The sequence below is a fragment of the Hemibagrus wyckioides genome, linkage group LG07 (genome assembly GCF_019097595.1).
Source record: "Hemibagrus wyckioides isolate EC202008001 linkage group LG07, SWU_Hwy_1.0, whole genome shotgun sequence".
NCBI classification, from domain to species: Eukaryota; Metazoa; Chordata; class Actinopteri; order Siluriformes; family Bagridae; genus Hemibagrus; species Hemibagrus wyckioides.
The window spans coordinates 11,408,952-11,426,641 of NC_080716.1; the positions used below are offsets into that span (position 1 = coordinate 11,408,952).

At 38.8% G+C, this 17,690-nt stretch overlaps 1 protein-coding gene across 2 annotated transcripts; it reads right to left on the bottom strand.

The window, feature by feature from the left end:
• Positions 1-106: 106 nt before the first annotated feature.
• On the bottom strand, positions 107-17,654 carry LOC131356102 (phosphatidate phosphatase LPIN2-like). Of its 2 annotated transcripts, none has more exons than XM_058394918.1 (20): positions 17,454-17,654; positions 13,991-14,179; positions 13,324-13,419; positions 12,841-13,028; positions 12,637-12,744; positions 10,196-10,319; positions 9,104-9,614; positions 8,093-8,192; positions 7,788-7,960; positions 7,153-7,246; positions 6,992-7,061; positions 6,803-6,886; positions 6,652-6,725; positions 6,024-6,156; positions 5,781-5,929; positions 2,990-3,076; positions 2,668-2,820; positions 2,474-2,588; positions 1,641-1,744; positions 107-1,278 (listed from the first exon to the last, which is right to left on the bottom strand). In XM_058394918.1, the coding sequence occupies exons 2-20, from the start codon at positions 14,168-14,170 to the stop codon at positions 1,128-1,130; spliced, it is 2,694 nt and encodes an 897-aa protein (XP_058250901.1). In that variant the 5' UTR covers positions 14,171-14,179; positions 17,454-17,654; the 3' UTR covers positions 107-1,127. The 2 variants fall into 2 exon arrangements, with proteins under 2 accessions (XP_058250901.1, XP_058250900.1); XM_058394917.1 differs by having other exon boundaries at positions 10,196-10,322.
• Between the last annotated feature and the right edge of the window lie 36 nt (positions 17,655-17,690).

The window sequence follows — 17,690 nt, forward strand, 5'->3', positions numbered from 1 at the left end:
GAATGGAATATTGTAAAATCAGCTTCAATAGAAAACATTACTGAAACTGTGTATTAATTTCTTTTTTTTTGCAATCTCAGTATGGAAGCCAAATACAAAACAATGAAGCCGTTTAAAATATTGTTTTATGTAATATAAAAATGTGATAAATGACATTTTTCTCTAATAAATCTTCAAGCTTTATTGCTACACTATAAAGAACAAACCATTGTGCAATCTCTCTTTAGTTTTTTATTTTTACTTTTTTTTTTTTTTTTAAATTAGACTCAGTCTAAAGTGCAATAAAATATATTTACATTATCAAACCTCAAAAGTTTTACAGTGGGACAGGCAATGCTATTTATAACTTATTAACATATTAACAGCAACGATACACAAAGGTCAATTGAACAGGATGGAAATAAGGAAGATTACAAAAACAACAAAATATCACCCAGTAAATCTTTTCATATGTTCATGCACAAACTTTTGCAACTTTTGTGTCTGTGGTGGCCTTTAAAAACATTCAGTTTCAGTATCTGGTTGATCCAGGACCTGTTGTGGAACAGTCTTTAGCTCTAGGGCAGTTTAGCATGGTAAATCAACCTACTGGCATGTTTTCTGGCAGTGTGAGGAAACCCGAGCTCTTGGAGTAAATCCATACTGATATGGAGAACATGCAAAACCTCAGCTTAGGCTCAAACTGGAGCCCCTGAACCTGTGAGGCTACACATTTACAGAATTAAGGCTTTCAGCTAAGACTTTCTATACATGCTGCACAAAATGATATCAAATAAAGATACCTTTGTCTAGGTGAATTTGTCTAAAACAAATATAAGATTACAAAAACTATTACTAGACATATTTACAGAGCTTAAAAATGGTTTTGTTCTACTGGCAGCTTACTTTAAGCATTTAATACTAGAAATAAGCAAAATTATCCTGCAGTAGAACAAGCTGAGAACATTTTCAGGCCTAAACTTAGTACACAAGTCTACAAACATGCTAAATAGTCATATGTTTATTTTACTGTGATCTCAAATGTTTGATCAATTTGACTATTATTAATATTTTTTTTCTTCAATGCAGCAGTTTTGAATCGTTACAATGACAGTGTTTCAGCTAAGATCACTTCCAGTCTCTTTCAATCAGAGTAAGAGGATATCTTCCTGACTAATCACAGTGACAGGCTGCCTCCAGTAGCAGAAGGAACTAAATTCCGGGTAATTCAAGACAGCACTTTGCTCTTTGCCAACCAAAGGGAATATGTGATCCACCAGCTCATTGAGGCGACTATACCTGCAAAAAACGTATACAGAAAAAAAAAACAGTTCTTTAGTAAGGTCCGTTTAGAATTATCATGCTATAAAGTGACACCGAGTGGTGAGCTCCATTTTTATGTCATAAGGACAATGATAAATGTAAAGGATTTCACAGAAACAGCTTTACTGTCCAGTATTTCCATCCTAAGTCCAGGGTGGAAATTTATACAGTAAAGTACTTTACACAGCTTTATATACAATTTGATTCAGGAGAGTATGTGTATTTGCTTGAAGTAGTCAGATTCAGTGCTTTACAATTTAAATGTCTCATTCATTCACTCTAAATTGTCTCTAGTCCAAGTGCAGAAGAAGACATTTTATGTGAAATCATAAACTTACGATGTCTTGTTGCCTTTGGTCAGCTCCTGAATGACCTCTCCTTTAGGGTTTACTGTGAATATATGGCATGCAGGAACTTGCACGTGCTTGTAGGCAAACACATCCTGCACGAAAAGAAATCTACACTTAAATCAAAGTACAAATGCAGAGAGCACTAATAAGGATTAGAGTATGCTGCTCTTTAACATTCTATCGTGGGACGTAAAAATAGGTCCACAATAGGTAGGGGAATATGTGTAGCATTTGTTGTTTGCTAAGAGGGCCAGCAAATGAGTAGTATGCCATTTAAATAATGCACGAAAGACCCAATTTAATTTCTACAGAAATCAATTAATGCAAAAGAATGAAGGAGGAAGGTGAATGAAAGTATTGGTCGAAAAATATTTGTTGCTATGTGTAGCAGTGGAGCAGCAGTGTTATAAAAGTACAGCGGACAAAAGGGACATCATTTATTCCGATATTTATATTATATCAGCTTATCATCCTGCCTTTAATATGAAATGACTAATAAGAAGTTGAACAGGTTTCTAGATGTGCATCTACTGCATCTGTACGTACTTATAGACAGAAACAAGCTTCAACCTGGCTACAGTAAAGTCAATATATTTTACATGCCATGTTATCCCTTTACCCCAATAAATTGGCTGAAGAACTCCCTCTGGTTGAACTTGCATTACAATACATGGCTTACAATATTAGCTCGACTCCAGTGTATTAACATAACAAATCAATAGATTACAACCACTCGTGTAACAGAATCTATTGTATGTGGTTTGCAAATAGCCGTGTAAATCTAAGAAGTCTAAGGAAACGAACATGGCATAAAAGCTTACATTGCTGCGGTTGCCAAAGGCTGCATAGAAAGGCTGAGAGTTTGAAGGGAACAAGTTTCTGATGTCAGTTAAACACTCGATCTTAAACTTCTCTGGCTTCTTCTCGATCAGCTCCCTGGAAACAGAGCACAAAGTCTTTAAAAAGAAAATTCACTTTGGGTTAAACAAGTAAATAAGTGTGTGTGTGTGTGTACCTGTGGAAGGCTGAAAACAGGCTGCTTGGTGAGAGCATGAGAGGCCCTTGTGGTAAAATGGTGCCGCTATCATTAACCCCTTGTAAATATCCTCTAGTAATGCCTGCCATCCCAATCGCACGGGCTGAGCAGTACAGGAACTTATAGCCATTCCTGTAAAATAACACACACATCTCGAGGTTCAGGTTGAACTCTACACAATATACATTTAATAAAATATACATTATTGATAATGAATGAATTTTCTTGCTCCTCCATACTGTATCTCTAAAGACATTTGAAGGTAAAAGTGTTCAATCATTTGGCCGGTGTCATGTCTTACTCATGTATAGTGTGGTAGAGCTTAGCAATGCCCTGATGGGTCCAGTCTTTTCCAAACTGTGGAAGGAAATGTCCTAAAACGTCAGACCTAAGAAAGGCAAAACCAGACACTGAGAAGTGAGTATGATTATACCAACTGTTACTTACACTACATCATTATTAAACTTGATTAATATCTACAAAACACCTGATGCTTAGTATATTGTATTTATACACTTTAAGATGAACTTTTATGAAGAAACATGCTTGAAACATGCTAGAAACGTGCTTGCAACAGCACTGTAACAAGAAGGCATGAACATAAAATAGTAGATATGACTAACCCTGGCTTTAAACATAAACCTGTCCAAGAGTCTTATTCAAACCCGGTCTTATTTAGATGCCAGGGTTGTCAACATTCAAATTTACACTTATATGGCCAAAAGTATATGAACACCTGGCAATTTCAGATTTAGTCTCTACTTTGCTATTACAAAAACCTTCATTCTTCTCTAAAGGCTTGGATTTCAGAACATGGCTGTTGGATTTGCTCATTTAGCCACAAGAGAAAGCCTGGCACACAGGCAGTGTTCCAGTTCATCCCAAATGTGTTCAGGTCAGGGCTCTGTGCAGAAAATCTAGTTTTTCCACTCCAAACTTGGTATGCCATGACTTTATAGAGCTTGATCTGTGCACAAGACATTATCATGCTGGAACAAGTCTGGGCCACTTAGCTCCAGTGGAGGAAAAATATAAAGCTCCAGTATGAAAATACATTCTAGACAACTTTCTGCTTCTAACTCTGTAACAACAGTTTGAGGAAGACCGAAACATGGCTGTTATGGCCAAGTGTTTTCATACTTTTGTCCACGGATCTCTTTTAGAAAGGTGACTAGGTCTTCTGACAAAACATCAGTCCCAGACTTCACAATTCTCAGAATCACACACTAAATTCTAGTGGAAATCCTTTCCAAAAGAGTAGAAATTATTACAACAGCAAAGGGAGATTAAATCTGGAATCTGTCCAATAAATACATAAGTGTCTGACTAGTCAGGTGACTACATTTGGCAATCAAGTGTACATTTGGTAATTAAACCAACAAAATATAGCAAAACAAATAATTACGCTAAAATAACTGTCCAGTCTACGTCTGAAGTTGAGGCCCATTATGAATTTGAATGATTCATGGTGATTATTTCCCCCAGTCCAGTGCCAGTGATTCTGATGTCATAGTGGTAGGTTTCATGTTTAATTTACATTTAAATCTGAACACAGATTCAGACAGAACACCCACAATCTGGATTTCAAGTTGCCTTTTAAGGGAAAGGGCAGTTTGGCTTTAGTGGAGCCAGTGTATGAACTAAACAGAATACAAATGCCTAAAATAAAGAAGCTAGTCAAATCCAGTCATGGTGCCAATGCACCACAGTTATTTTCTGGTATCTATTATAGTATTTAAAAGTATATTTCAATATTATTATTGTAACACTTATAAACAACAAATCATATTTAGTGGAAAAGAATCAGGAGATACATTTTAATATTTTCCTATTACCTGTTTTATACTGCATATAGTCTATTTTATAATGTTGGTAACACTGCACTTACATGCCAAAGTTCACTGTTATCCTAGGACTCAGAGCAATGTGTACATCACTATCAGTAGGGTGATGAACAAACACTTTCCATCACCTAGACAGGCTCCAGTAAGTCTGTCTAATCAATTCAGTTTGTACCAGGGTATGGATAGGCTGCTTAACATGAGACGCCATTTGATAGATTAACGGGCAGAACTCAGAGTACGTCAAATAGCGATAAGGAGGGAAGCTGGGACATCTTTAAGGGTCTTGATCTTGTGTGTTCTCAGAAGCCTTGTGCACTTTAGACACACCATAAAGGGACGGGCGACATCAGATAAGTTAATTAAATCAGAATCCTACTGGATGCGGCAAAAATGTATGTATTTTACGGTTTGGGAAGCTCTTCAGTGTTTTTTGCTCTTGAGACCATCTTCCTTCATTGCCTGTGTTTAACTCTGTTATGAAGTTCTTGCTGATTCTAAAACGTTATCCTTGAAACTATGTGGGAGATGGGAAGAAATCCCCATGACAACATATCAAAATACACTTTAGCTGCTATCATTTCTTAGAGTGGTGCTAAACTGGTAAAATTGGTAAAAAAAAAAAAATACCCCAATGTTGATAATTTCCCCCAAAAAAATAGGGCACTAAGAATTCTCTCAGGAGGTCATTAGGAGATCTACAGTATCAGAGTTCTAGGTTAATGAATGGTTTGTGTGCTCTCAGAGCCTACTCTAGTTATAGAAGAATACATTCAGGAACAGACCATTATGCTAACTCTACAGCGAGGATCTACCTTAAACTATATATTGAGCTAGCGAGACAGAAGTAAGAGTCAGTAAGTTATTCTGACGTTCACCTTTATCTTATGATGAAATATTTCTATCCTGATTGGGATCTTTTGCTGGATCACCCTGCCCCCATTCACAGTGTGACAGAGGTCATTCAGTGACCTCTGTGGAAGTGATGTAAAACATATGCAATAGTTTTCACAGTCACCAGACCTCACCTTCACCCTAATTTTAACATCTTTAAAAAGACTTTAGACTCTGACAACGCTCTACTGTTGATAGATGAGGATGTTCTGGTATCTAATGGTGGTGCAACATCTTACTAAATCACTTTATTATTATTTTTTTTATTTTAACATATCACCTGTCTATAGAATATAGAAAGAATGATACTAGGCATACTCCTTGATATGTGTATTAATATTGATAATGATAACATACTTAGTGATGGTGCCATCGATGTCAGAGATGACAATCTTGTCATTCCAGTGCCACAGATAGATGGTGCCCTCACAGCGACATGTGCCCTGGTACTGCGTAGTGATACTGAACACCACATCGTTCGGCCCATCCTTAAGGCCCAGACTCGCCTTTTAAAGACATAAAAATATCCAGACCAGGAAAACTCATTCACTTTGTCAAATAAAAATCTGGAAAAAAAAGAATACCAAATTTGCTTCTTACGATCTGATCTGATGAAAGCCGTAGTGATTTCTTGTAGGAGTGTGTGTGTGTGTGGCCTGCTGATTGTACACACACAGCTGTGTTTAGCTCCTTGGAGTCTTCATCAGTGGATGAGTCTGCTGCTGTCATCTGCCTGGAAAAACAATATACTTTTAAATAAGAGACTAACAAAGTTAGTTGTATTGTGCTGGAATATAGAGCAGTGTTTATTATACAGTATATTTATTAAAACATTAAATAATAAAAATGTATATTCTTTGCAACTATACTGCATATCTATGTTTGATATAAATAGTTTTGAATAGAAGTGTTCAGAGTTTTTGACATCATCCTCCATCTTTTAATTTTTTATCTTTTATATTATTTTTTTTATTTTATTTTTATTAAAAAAAATAAAAACATAGTGTAAATACTTTACCTTTCTTGAAACCTGATAATTATTATATGTTAAAATATATTGGGCAATTGTTTACTTATTTACAACGTCTATAAGATAATTAAGTTTAAAAATGTAGTAAAAATGAATAAATAAATAAATAAATGAATAAATAAATAAATAAATAATCAAACAAACAAACAAACAAATAAATAAATGGCTTGCATCATATATGAGTGAGACTGTGCTTACTGCAGATCAGGGCTGTCAGGATAATGGTGCAGGTTTCCAGTGAGTGTATTGCTTGCCGGTTTTTGGGTCTCTGACTGCAGAAAATTAGCCAAATATTAAAAAAATGTAAAAAAAATAACAGAGTACTGTTGACACAGAAGTATATAAATACCTGTTGTACACTGTTCTTTCTCCAGAACCACCAGCGGTTCGTTTTCTTTGGCATTTTCTGTTTCACCCAGGTATCCTCAGCTTCCTGCATCCCACACAAACACAACAATCATGTGTGATATGTGATTGTATCTTCCTAATGCATTTTTGGGTTATTAAATCTTTTAGATAAAGAGCACTTAAGTCAAACCTTGGGTAGTGTTTTCTGAAAGGCCTGCATACTGAGAATAAGTGGAGCAGCCAGAGTCCAGTTATAATATCTGAGGGAATAACCAGAAAGATCAGAGGCATTAGTTACAACTATAATCAGAAATTTACAAGAAGACTATAAACTTTATAGTGTTAACTAACCTGTTGTCAATTTTAACAACCAGGTTTGGGTTGTCAATGATGCCAGGGTGGTCAACAAACTGCTTATAGGTGACAATATGTTCCAGAAACTTCTCTGTAATATAATAAAATAGTTTTAGTAATGTCCGCAATGTGATGGAACTGCAACAAACATGGCATAGTGTCATGATCATATTGTATAAATATTTAGTTTTAACAGAAGATAATCATCCATCCTGTATCATGAGATCTGCAGCTGGCAGAGAGGCTGAATGTCTGTGCATCTGCCCCTTATGCTCTGTTTTAATTGACATGCTCTCTGAATAAGTCACACACAGATTAGGCCAGTTGTCGCCCAGGAATGTGTGAAATTCAGTTTTGTGTTCTGCTTGAACATGAAATATAACATGAGCATGAAAATTGCAAACATCCACCCTACGTGCCACCTACTGAAATAGTACAATAAAGCACTGCTTTAGATAGATGAAAGCGTGTAAATTCCTTTGCTAAGGAATTAAAAGCAACCTGTTTTTTATCCCACATTTAATGAAACTATTCTGACTTGCCTTCATTTTTTTGTGTGGTGGAATTATCAATATTTTTCAATATTTCACACGCATGTTTACGTTTGTGTGCTTGTGTGCATGCGTGTGTACCCTTGTTAACATGAGCATTGTCTCCGAGGCCTCCGCAGAGTGACAGCGATACGGTCGGCAGGTCCGGCGTGGAGTCGGACAGACAATCTGTCCCGCTGTCTGCGGCTGCGCTGCCCACTGACTGGGGAGAACCACATCGAACACACCCTTCCTCCCACTGTTCCACTGACTCACTACACCAAACACATATACAGATCTATTTGTACACACCTATAAATAAACACCATTCTCATTAAAAGGACTCACATAAGTGCGTGGAAAACAGAGGGATACATTTCCATAGCAATAATGAAGTGTGTGTGTACCTTCTGGGGAAGTAGCGAGCTGCAACATGTGGTGCTAAAGCAGTGAGGTCATCCAGGTAGATGTCCTCTGGACCCTGATGCTGACTCCTTTTCCTTACTCCTTAATTATACACAGACTCATATTAGGCATACAAACAAACAAACCCACACAGAAGTATCTACACCAAAAGTATGTGAACACTTGATCACCACAACCACATGTAGGTCTTCCATAAACTGTTACCACAATGTCGGAAGCACACAATTGTCTAGAATGTCTTAGTATGCTGTAGAATTAAGATTTCCCTTTACTCTAACGAAGGTGTCTACACCTTTTCCAGCATGACACCTACACTGTGCACAAAGCAAGGTCCATGAAGACATGGTTCGCCATGGTTGGAGTTGAACAACTCAATGTCCTCCACAGAGCTCTGACCTCAAACCCAATGAACACTTTTTGGGATGAACTGTAATGCCAGCTGCACCCCAGGCCTCACTATTCACCATCTGTGCCTGACCTCACTAATATGCTTTTGGCTGAATGAGAACAAATCCCCACAGCCCTGTTTAGAAATTTAGTGGAAAGGCTTCCCAGAAGAGTTAAGGATATTATAACAGCCAAGAGGGGGACTACATCTGGATTGGGATGTTAAAAAAACACTTAGGGGTGTAATGGAACAAATCGTTGGCTATATAGTGCAGGTGACTATATAATGTTAAAAGTTTGTCATTTGAAATAAAGCAGTAGTCAGAAATTTACTGTAGTCATGATCACACTCTAGATAATTTTTTAAGATGCTTGGAGATGCTTTGCTTCAACTCACAAGTACTCAAGACAGTGAATTACTTTATTTTCATTATTGACAATTGGGGTTAAAGAGAAGAAATACATTCACAAAACTTAATGAGGCTATCGTATTTTACAGTGCAGTGCTTCTGAGACCAGTATTGGAGAACATTTATTCTATAAACATTTGATTTTTGTACTCTGTTGTTTGCTGTGTGTGTGTGTGTTATTATAACCAATTTTACCTTTACTTTTGCAGGTTGTGTCTGGTTTGTCCCTGTGTAGACAAGCAGCAGCAGTCTGAGGCGCACACACAGGTAGCTGGCCTCCGTCCATTAAACCAGTAAAATCAGGGTTTGACCCTAAGGAGTTTGACTTTGATGAATATTGTTCAGTTTGGGGTGTGTGTTGGTCTAGTCTGCATGTCTGACCCTCTGTGTGGTGCACATGAGTTTCTGACTTGCTCCCTTGTGTTTGAGGTTCAGAGTCAGGTTCAATATAATGAGTTTCTGATCCATGTGTTAGTTTGAGTATTTTAACGTCCGCTTGGCTTATTATGGGTTGTGGCTGTAGTTGAGGTTCTTGTTTGGAGGTGGCAGGTTGAGGCTGAGGTTTGATGATCGTCTGAACAGCTTCTTTCCTCTGCTCTATCTCTGCTGCCACGGATTTTATGCTGTCAATGGCCCGAAAGTGAGTACTGTCTGTGGGTGTAATGCTGACCGTCTTCAAAGGCTCCACCCATTCTCTAAAACTTAACTATTAGGAGATGTCAAGGTATAAATGAAATAGAATTACTGAAAATCAAACATCAAACACACATTAACCATTTGCCATAATTAACCAAACACACACACACACACCTCTGCGTACACTAGTTAAAATCGTTGAGTGTAGCAGGTGGATTAGAGATAGTATGATAGATTCAATTCATAAAATAATATAAATATAAAGATAATAGAACAAAGATGAGGAAATAGTTAGGTAGAGACTCTGTGATTTTTGTGCAATTCCTCCAGTATGAAGTTTGAAGGAAGAAGCTTGTCTTCAATTTATACACTAATTGTTCTCATCTAGAGTCAGATACTTTTAACTACATACAAAACAGACAGCATGCAATGTTACACCCAGTGATCTCATATGTACACCCAATCAGAGTTACACCCAAATGTACAATAAAAGCAGGCATTGACATGGTATTTGGAGCTTTCTGAAATGATGTATCAGTAATGAGAGTGGAAAAAAAAATAAGTAGAAAAAAATATATTTCCTCTAAACATCCTAAATGAATACTTCTCTGAAGAGAATATGCAGATCGATTGGATTCACTGAGTCTATACCTTGGTGGCTTCTGGAAGTTTTCCCCATGTCCACTGCATATGGTTGTGATGCTGGATGACGTTTTCGGGGGACCTTACTGCCAGTTCTGAGTCACTCTTAGGAGAGCTGGGCTCTGACACCCTCCTACTAAAACAACAAGCAAAAGATTTGTGTTAGTATGTATGTATTTTAAATGAGTGTGTCTCTGAACGTTTAGGCTGGATTAAAATCTGGGGAGAGTAACATTACGCATAATGCTCAGATTTAGTTTATTCACTGTTATACATACATAGCATTTTTCTAGTATTTTTAAAAAAAGTTTAGAACAGCAAAGTATAGAAATGTTATAATGAAGACTACTAAAATTATAATAAAGAAATTTTGAAAATACATATTAAATTTTACAGAATTTGACAATCAATCAAACTAACAGATCACAGCTGGGTAGCAAGAAACATCTATAAGTTGCACGTTCCAATATTTTGATCACTTGATAAACAGGTGGATTCAAACAAAAGTTGTTAAACACATCCACAGTATCTCACAAAAGTGAGTACATCCCTCACATTTCAGCAACCACTTTATTATATGTTCTCAAGAGACAATACTATAGAAATGAAAACAGGATATACTTTAGAGTAGTCAATGTGCAGCTTGTATAGCAGTATAGATTTACTGTACTTTATAACTCAACATATAGACATTATTGTCTAAATAACTGACAATGACAATGAGTACACCCTAAATGAACATGTCAAAACTGTGTCCAAAGTGTCAATATTTTGTGTGAGCACCATTGTTATCTAGCATGGCCTTAATCCTCCTGAGCATGGAATTCACCAGAGCTGCACATGTTGTTGCTGGGATCTTCTTCCACTCCTCCATAATGATATCACAGAGCTGCTGGATGTTAGACACATCGTGCTTCTCCACCTTTCACTTGAGGATGCCCCACAGGTGCTCAGTAGGGTTCAGGTCTGGAGACATACTTGGCCACTCCATCACCTTCACCTTCAGCTTCCTCAGCAAGACAGTGGTTATCTTGGCGTTGTGTTTGGAGTCGTTATCATGTTGGAAAACTGCTGTTTGGCCCAGCTTTTGAAGCAAGGGCATCATGTTCTGCTTTAGAATGTCACAGTACATGCTGGAATCCATGTTTCCCTCAATGAACCGCAGCCCCCCAGTACCAGCAGCACTTATGCAGCCCCAGACCATGATGCTACCACCACCATGCTTAACTGTAGGCAAGAGACAATTTTCTTGGTACTCCTCACCAGGGCGTCGCCACACATGCTGTACACCATCTGACCCCAACAAGTTTATCTTAGTCTCATCAGACCACAGGACATGGTTCCAGTAATTCATGCTCTTGGACAGGTTGTCTTCAGCAAACTGTTTGTGGGCTTTCTTGTGAGTCAGCTTCAGAAGAGGCTTTCTGTTGGGATGACGGCCATACAAACCAACTCGTTGCAGTGTGCGGTGTATGGTCTGAGCACTGACAAGCTGACCTCCTGCTTCTGCAACCTCTAAAGCAATGCTGGCAGCACTCATGTGTCTGTTTTTCAAAGGCAGCTTCTGCATCTGACCCACAGCACGAGGACTCAACTTCTTTGATCAACCTTCGTGAGGTCTTGGAAAACCTCTGAATGACCCTCGGCACTGTACTATAACTCAGTTTCAGGGTGTTACCGATCTTCTTGTAGCCTAATTTGTATGGTCCTATCAAGCTGATAAACACATGAACATAATGAATAGGACCTGTGACTTTGCATGGTTAAACAATGCACAGCTGTTATCACTTAGGGTGTACTCACTTTTGTTGCCAGCTATTTAGACAATAATGGCCGTATGTTGAGTTATTTTCAGAGGACAGTAAATCTATACTGCTATACAAGCTGCATATTGACTACTCTAAAATATATCCAAGTTTCATTTCTATAGTATTGTCCTTTGAGAAGATATAGGAAAATATTTGCTGAAATTAGAGGGGTGTACTCACTTTTGTGAGATACTGTATGTCAATTTCAGGAAATAAACGCTGAAATTATGATTTATCACCTCAAATTCATCTTTTGGTTTCAAACCCAGATATCTTCAGTGTATAACAAAAAACTAAGAGGACTGACCTTGCCGTTCCAATACTTTCAGAGGAGGCTGTCTGCAACATTCACTTTGTCGAATCCTAGATGAATAATACTCTAAATAAAGCTGCTTATGTAACAGCGCCCCCTTGTGGAGTGAGTGGATAAGGGAGTAAGTGAGGAAGTAAGAGTGTGAGTGGATGAGAGAGTATGGGACTCAGTGAGGGAATAAGTAGAGAGATAGAGTTAAATACACTGAGTGACTGAGTGAGTGAGAGAGAGGGAGGAAGTAAGAGGGAATAATGAGGGAAGGTGTGTGGGGAAGCTAGTTAGTTAGGTAAAAGGTATTGTATGTGATATGAGTGTGTGTGTATACACACGTGTCTGGAGCCCAGTCTCCATCAGACAGTGGGTAGTTATCTGTGTAGCGAGAAGGAAAATGCTGCCTGTGTTCAACTGAATCCTTCTGTGCACAGATTAATGGCATCCTGCATGGATGGATAACAGGATAACAGAATACATTATGTTGTTAGAATGGGATTAATAATAATAACAACAACAATAATAATTTGAATAACTCTGACTCTTCTCTCTTCTGCTCAGGTGTTTTGTGTTTTCTCTTTCTTCTTTTCTTTTTTTTCATCATGGTACTCCCCCCATCCTCTGTTTCTCCGTTCTCATTGCATGATTCACACATGTGAGGGTCGTGGCCCCAGAACACTGGTTCCTCAGTTGGGATCGGTGAAGTAACCAGATGGGCAGGGACCAATTCCTTTAATTACAAATGCATAAAAAAAAGAAGTTTACACACTGAAACAAATTTTAAAGGTGCACCCAGTTCAAATCAATTCATATCACTTAAGCCATATGAATATTACACTCAATACGCTTTCACTTATTACTTTGTGTGCCCTTAAATAATCTATTGTACTTTTTTTTTTACCTAATATTCACTGTATCGACACTTTTTGCTTTGCAAACAAGTTACCTCACAATAATTATAACTTTGATACACTGCATATCACTATGTTTGTTGCACTATATAATCACTTTGAAAGAGGACTCACATCAGCCTGCTGGGTCTCCTGGACGAAGAAAGCCTCCCCATTATCACCCAGCTTCATATGCAGATCAACTGGTGACCCATTAACCTCAATGTCAATCTGCAGATTAAGAAGGGAAAAAAACAGTTGACTAGGAGACACACTGACAAGGAAATATCTTTTATATCCTAAATGTAACTCAGTGGAGCTGGAGCTCTTGATGTGCACTCATGCAGTTTGATTTCAATGAGAAACAATTAACTCATGAATTGACCAAATACAGGACGTGTGTGACATTTTATGTAGATGTGAGACAATAAAATGAGAGATGAAGTGCACATTAAGCTAAAGGGCAGAGCCGTGTGCTTTGTGTGACCTTCCCACTATGCCACGAAATCCTTCTACCTCCTGCATGTTTCTGCAGGTGGAACTGGGGACCCTGAGTACAATATAGGCAGATGCTTTACTGTATTACTGACCGCTCAGATATAAATAAAGATAAATATGTTATTGAAATAAAGATCTATGAAATACTGTGTCTTTCTCTAGACCAAACTAACCCCAGTAACTAATTACTGGGAAGTTCAATCAATAATATTGACTATTATAAGTGTAAACTATTATAAGTGTATGTATGTAATTCACAGACATTCATGGATGTTGTATTGTAACGCTGTTGCCATCCACTCACCACCTTCTCTCTGGAGCGCAGAACTCCCAGCTTGCCGAAGCGGACATGGAATGGTGAGCACTGGAAAGATCCATCAGGCTGCTTCACCACCACCACATCAATACAGCCAGAAAGAGTAGCCTGATTTAAACCTTTATACAGCTCCCGGAATGTCCCCAGCAACTGACCCACATAGTTCATACTGCCCACCTGAGAACAGAGCCCAAAACAGCCAGAGAGAATTTCTAAACAGAGCAGAAGCTACTCGATGCAAATCTCTGCTCACTGTATTTGCTAGTGAAATGATTTCTCTATGAGTCCATGACCAATCATGAATCAGCACACACAATTCACCTGTACAAAACCTAAATATAAAATCTATTTCTTAAAGTACAGATTAAATAAAACACATTTATAATCTTTCATAAGGAAAATGGTGTTGGATTTTGTTCCTTTTATTCACTCAATGAGAAATATACAGCCACATGTTTTCAAGTTGAAGTGAAATCACTTAAAATTTCCATTTTGGCTGTGTGTCTGAAATATTTCTATTAGGTCCATATAGTTAACTTACTTCTTAGATTAAACATAATTTATTTTAAAGATGAGATATGCAGAATGTTGTTTTGCAACATGTTTTACATATACACTATATTGCCAAAAGTATTCGCTCACCCATCCAAATAATCAAGCACCTAGGCATGCAGACTGTTTTTACAAACATTTGTGAAAGAATGGGTCGCTCTCAGGAGCTCAGTGAATTCCAGCGTGGAACTGTGATAGGATGCCACCTGTGCAACAAATCCAGTCGTGAAATTTCCTCGCTCCTAAATATTCCACAGTCAACTGTCAGCTGTATTATAAGAACGTGGAAGTGTTTGGGAACGACAGCAACTCAGCCACGAAGTGGTAGGCCACGTAAACTGACGGAGCGGGGTCAGCGGATGCTGAGGTGCATAGTGGGAAGAGGTCGCCAACTTTCTGCAGAGTCGATCGCTACAGACCTCCAAACTTCATGTGGCCTTCAGATTAGCTCAAGAACAGTGCGCAGAGAGCTTCATGGAATGGGTTTCCATGGCCGAGCAGCTGCATCCAAGCCATACATCACCAAGTGCAATGCAAAGCGTCGGATGCAGTGGTGTAAAGCACGCCGCCACTGGACTCTAGAGCAGTGGAGACACGTTCTCTGGAGTGACGAATCGCGCTTCTCCATCTGGCAATCTGATGGACGAGTCTGGGTTTGGCGGTTGCCAGGAGAACGGTACTTGTCTGACTGCATTGTGCCAAGTGTAAAGTTTGGTGGAGGGTGGATTATGGTGTGGGGTTGTTTTTCAGGAGCTGGGCTTGGCCCCTTAGTTCCAGTGAAAGGAACTCTGAATGCTTCAGCATACCAAGACATTTTGGACAATTCCATGCTCCCAACTTTGTGGGAACAGTTTGGAGCTGGCCCCTTCCTCTTCCAACATGACTGTGCACCAGTGCACAAAGCAAGGTCCATAAAGACATGGATGACAGAGTCTGGTGTGGATGAACTTGACTGGCCTGCACAGAGTCCTGACCTCAACCCGATAGAACACCTTTGGGATGAATTAGAGCGGAGACTGAGAGCCAGGCCTTCTCGTCCAACATCAGTGTGTGACCTCACAAATGCGCTTCTGGAAGAATGGTCAAAAATTCCCATAAACACACTCCTAAACCTTGTGGACAGCCTTCCCAGAAGAGTTGAAGCTGTTATAGCTGCAAAGGGTGGACCGACGTCATATTGAACCCTATGGATTAGGAATGGGATGTCACTTAAGTTCATATGCGAGTCAAGGCAGGTGAGCGAATACTTTTGGCAATATAGTGTATATATATATATATATATGTATAAGACTACAGCACGAGAAGAACATGAAAACTGAAAACTCTATGCACGGAGGGTGGGGAACCTGGGGGTGTGAGGCAAGTGTACTAACCACTAAGCCACAGTGCCCCTGATCACATGAAAGTAAACTAGGGAAATAACATGAGCTGTAGTATTGCCTGTATCAGCATTTTCCATATATTTCACAACCGTCTCACATTTTTCTAATCCCTAATCTCTTCCATCAGTACACGACTTCTAAATTCGACTCTCCAGCTTATACGCTACGAGTGTACACTTCTACCAAGAAGTGACCATAGCCCTGCCCTCTTGTTTTCTGTTGGCTCATAAAACCAAGGTTCATGAATATTCATATCAAAGTTCAGCTAGATAAAGTTATACCTCTGCCTAAACTAACTGCACCACTTCACGCCCCATGTCCTTTCCCTTTCAGTGAACTGACTTTTCATTGGATTAATTCTATTTGCATTTGTACTAACAGGAGATTTTTTTAGCTGAGAATGTAGAAATAGTTTATAGGTATCAGAGTAATGAGGTGTCAATATCCAAATATTAAATGCTATGGCTAAACTCTTGCCAATGTTTAGACATTGGTATTGGCAGAAGCTAAAACTAGCCATTCCCTTTAACACACATAACACATTTACACATAACACATAATCAGGCCAGAGGCAGCCACCATGACTATCAGGCCAGTAGGAACTTCCTCTGGTTTTAACTAGTTGGATATTGGTGGTCCAGAACACCCTGCCTGGAATACAATAAAATACACACTTCTGCTAGCGAAAAGCACGTGTCATTCACATGCAGGAGTTGCTAACCTGCAGAAATTCTCAAAGACATTTTCTCAAAGACACAGAACAGGCCGTGTGTGCACTAACCACATCCTTTCCTGTCTGCTGTGATGCGTGAACTTGTATTAGACGCCTCATTTCTGTGGCAGACTACACTGTAGTATCTGTACGATCTTTAAACCTACGGGGGACATTTCAGACGTAACACGTACACAAGATCTACAGTAATTAGAAAGGCTGGAATGGACAGACGTGTCAATCCTGTAATTAGAGATACAGATCCTTAAACAGGTGACCTCTTCAGCATCAGGTGAGCGAGGGGACGCTTTCTCTTGATCTTCTCAAGAGCATTAAGCCATTTAAACAGATTAACCAGTAAACGTCTCTCACACTTTCTCAAACACACACACACACACACCTACAGACACCCACACACACACACACACACACACTTTCTCTGTCTTTTTTCTTTCTCTCTCTCTTGCTTATCATTTATACTGTAGGAGAGAATTAGACATTTTCACCATCATCATAAAATTAAAACAAAGGCTATTTTAAGACTTTAGATGAATAAGACAAGGCAAAAGAATTCCAATCATCTGTTTTGATGTGATGTTACAGGGAATACTGAAGCTTTTGTCTCTGCTCCCAAAATATGATGCTTAACGACAAAAGCTGTAATAAGTGAACAGGTTTATAATAAAGCATGGCTCTACAGATTCTTTCTTGCAATGACTACAAGAAAAATCATCCATGATAAACATTTAGCTACTAAAACCACAGTCTGACTGTATGTTTCACAATGTCTTGAGTCTCATCTCACCTAAACAGGTATCCAGGTTCACACAGCTTTCCTCCTTTCCTCCGAGATGTAGCCCAAGCCTCAAGATGCATTCCTTTACCTTCTTCTTTTTAGAGATAATAAATGATAACCTGTCTTTGCAGCCTCCTGTGACTGTGTTTATCTCCTATCCTCCGTGTCAGAGTTCTTACATTACTCTCCGTCTCTGCAGACTGACTGTAAACCACGTGACTTAACTTTGAGGCTAAGTACCAAACC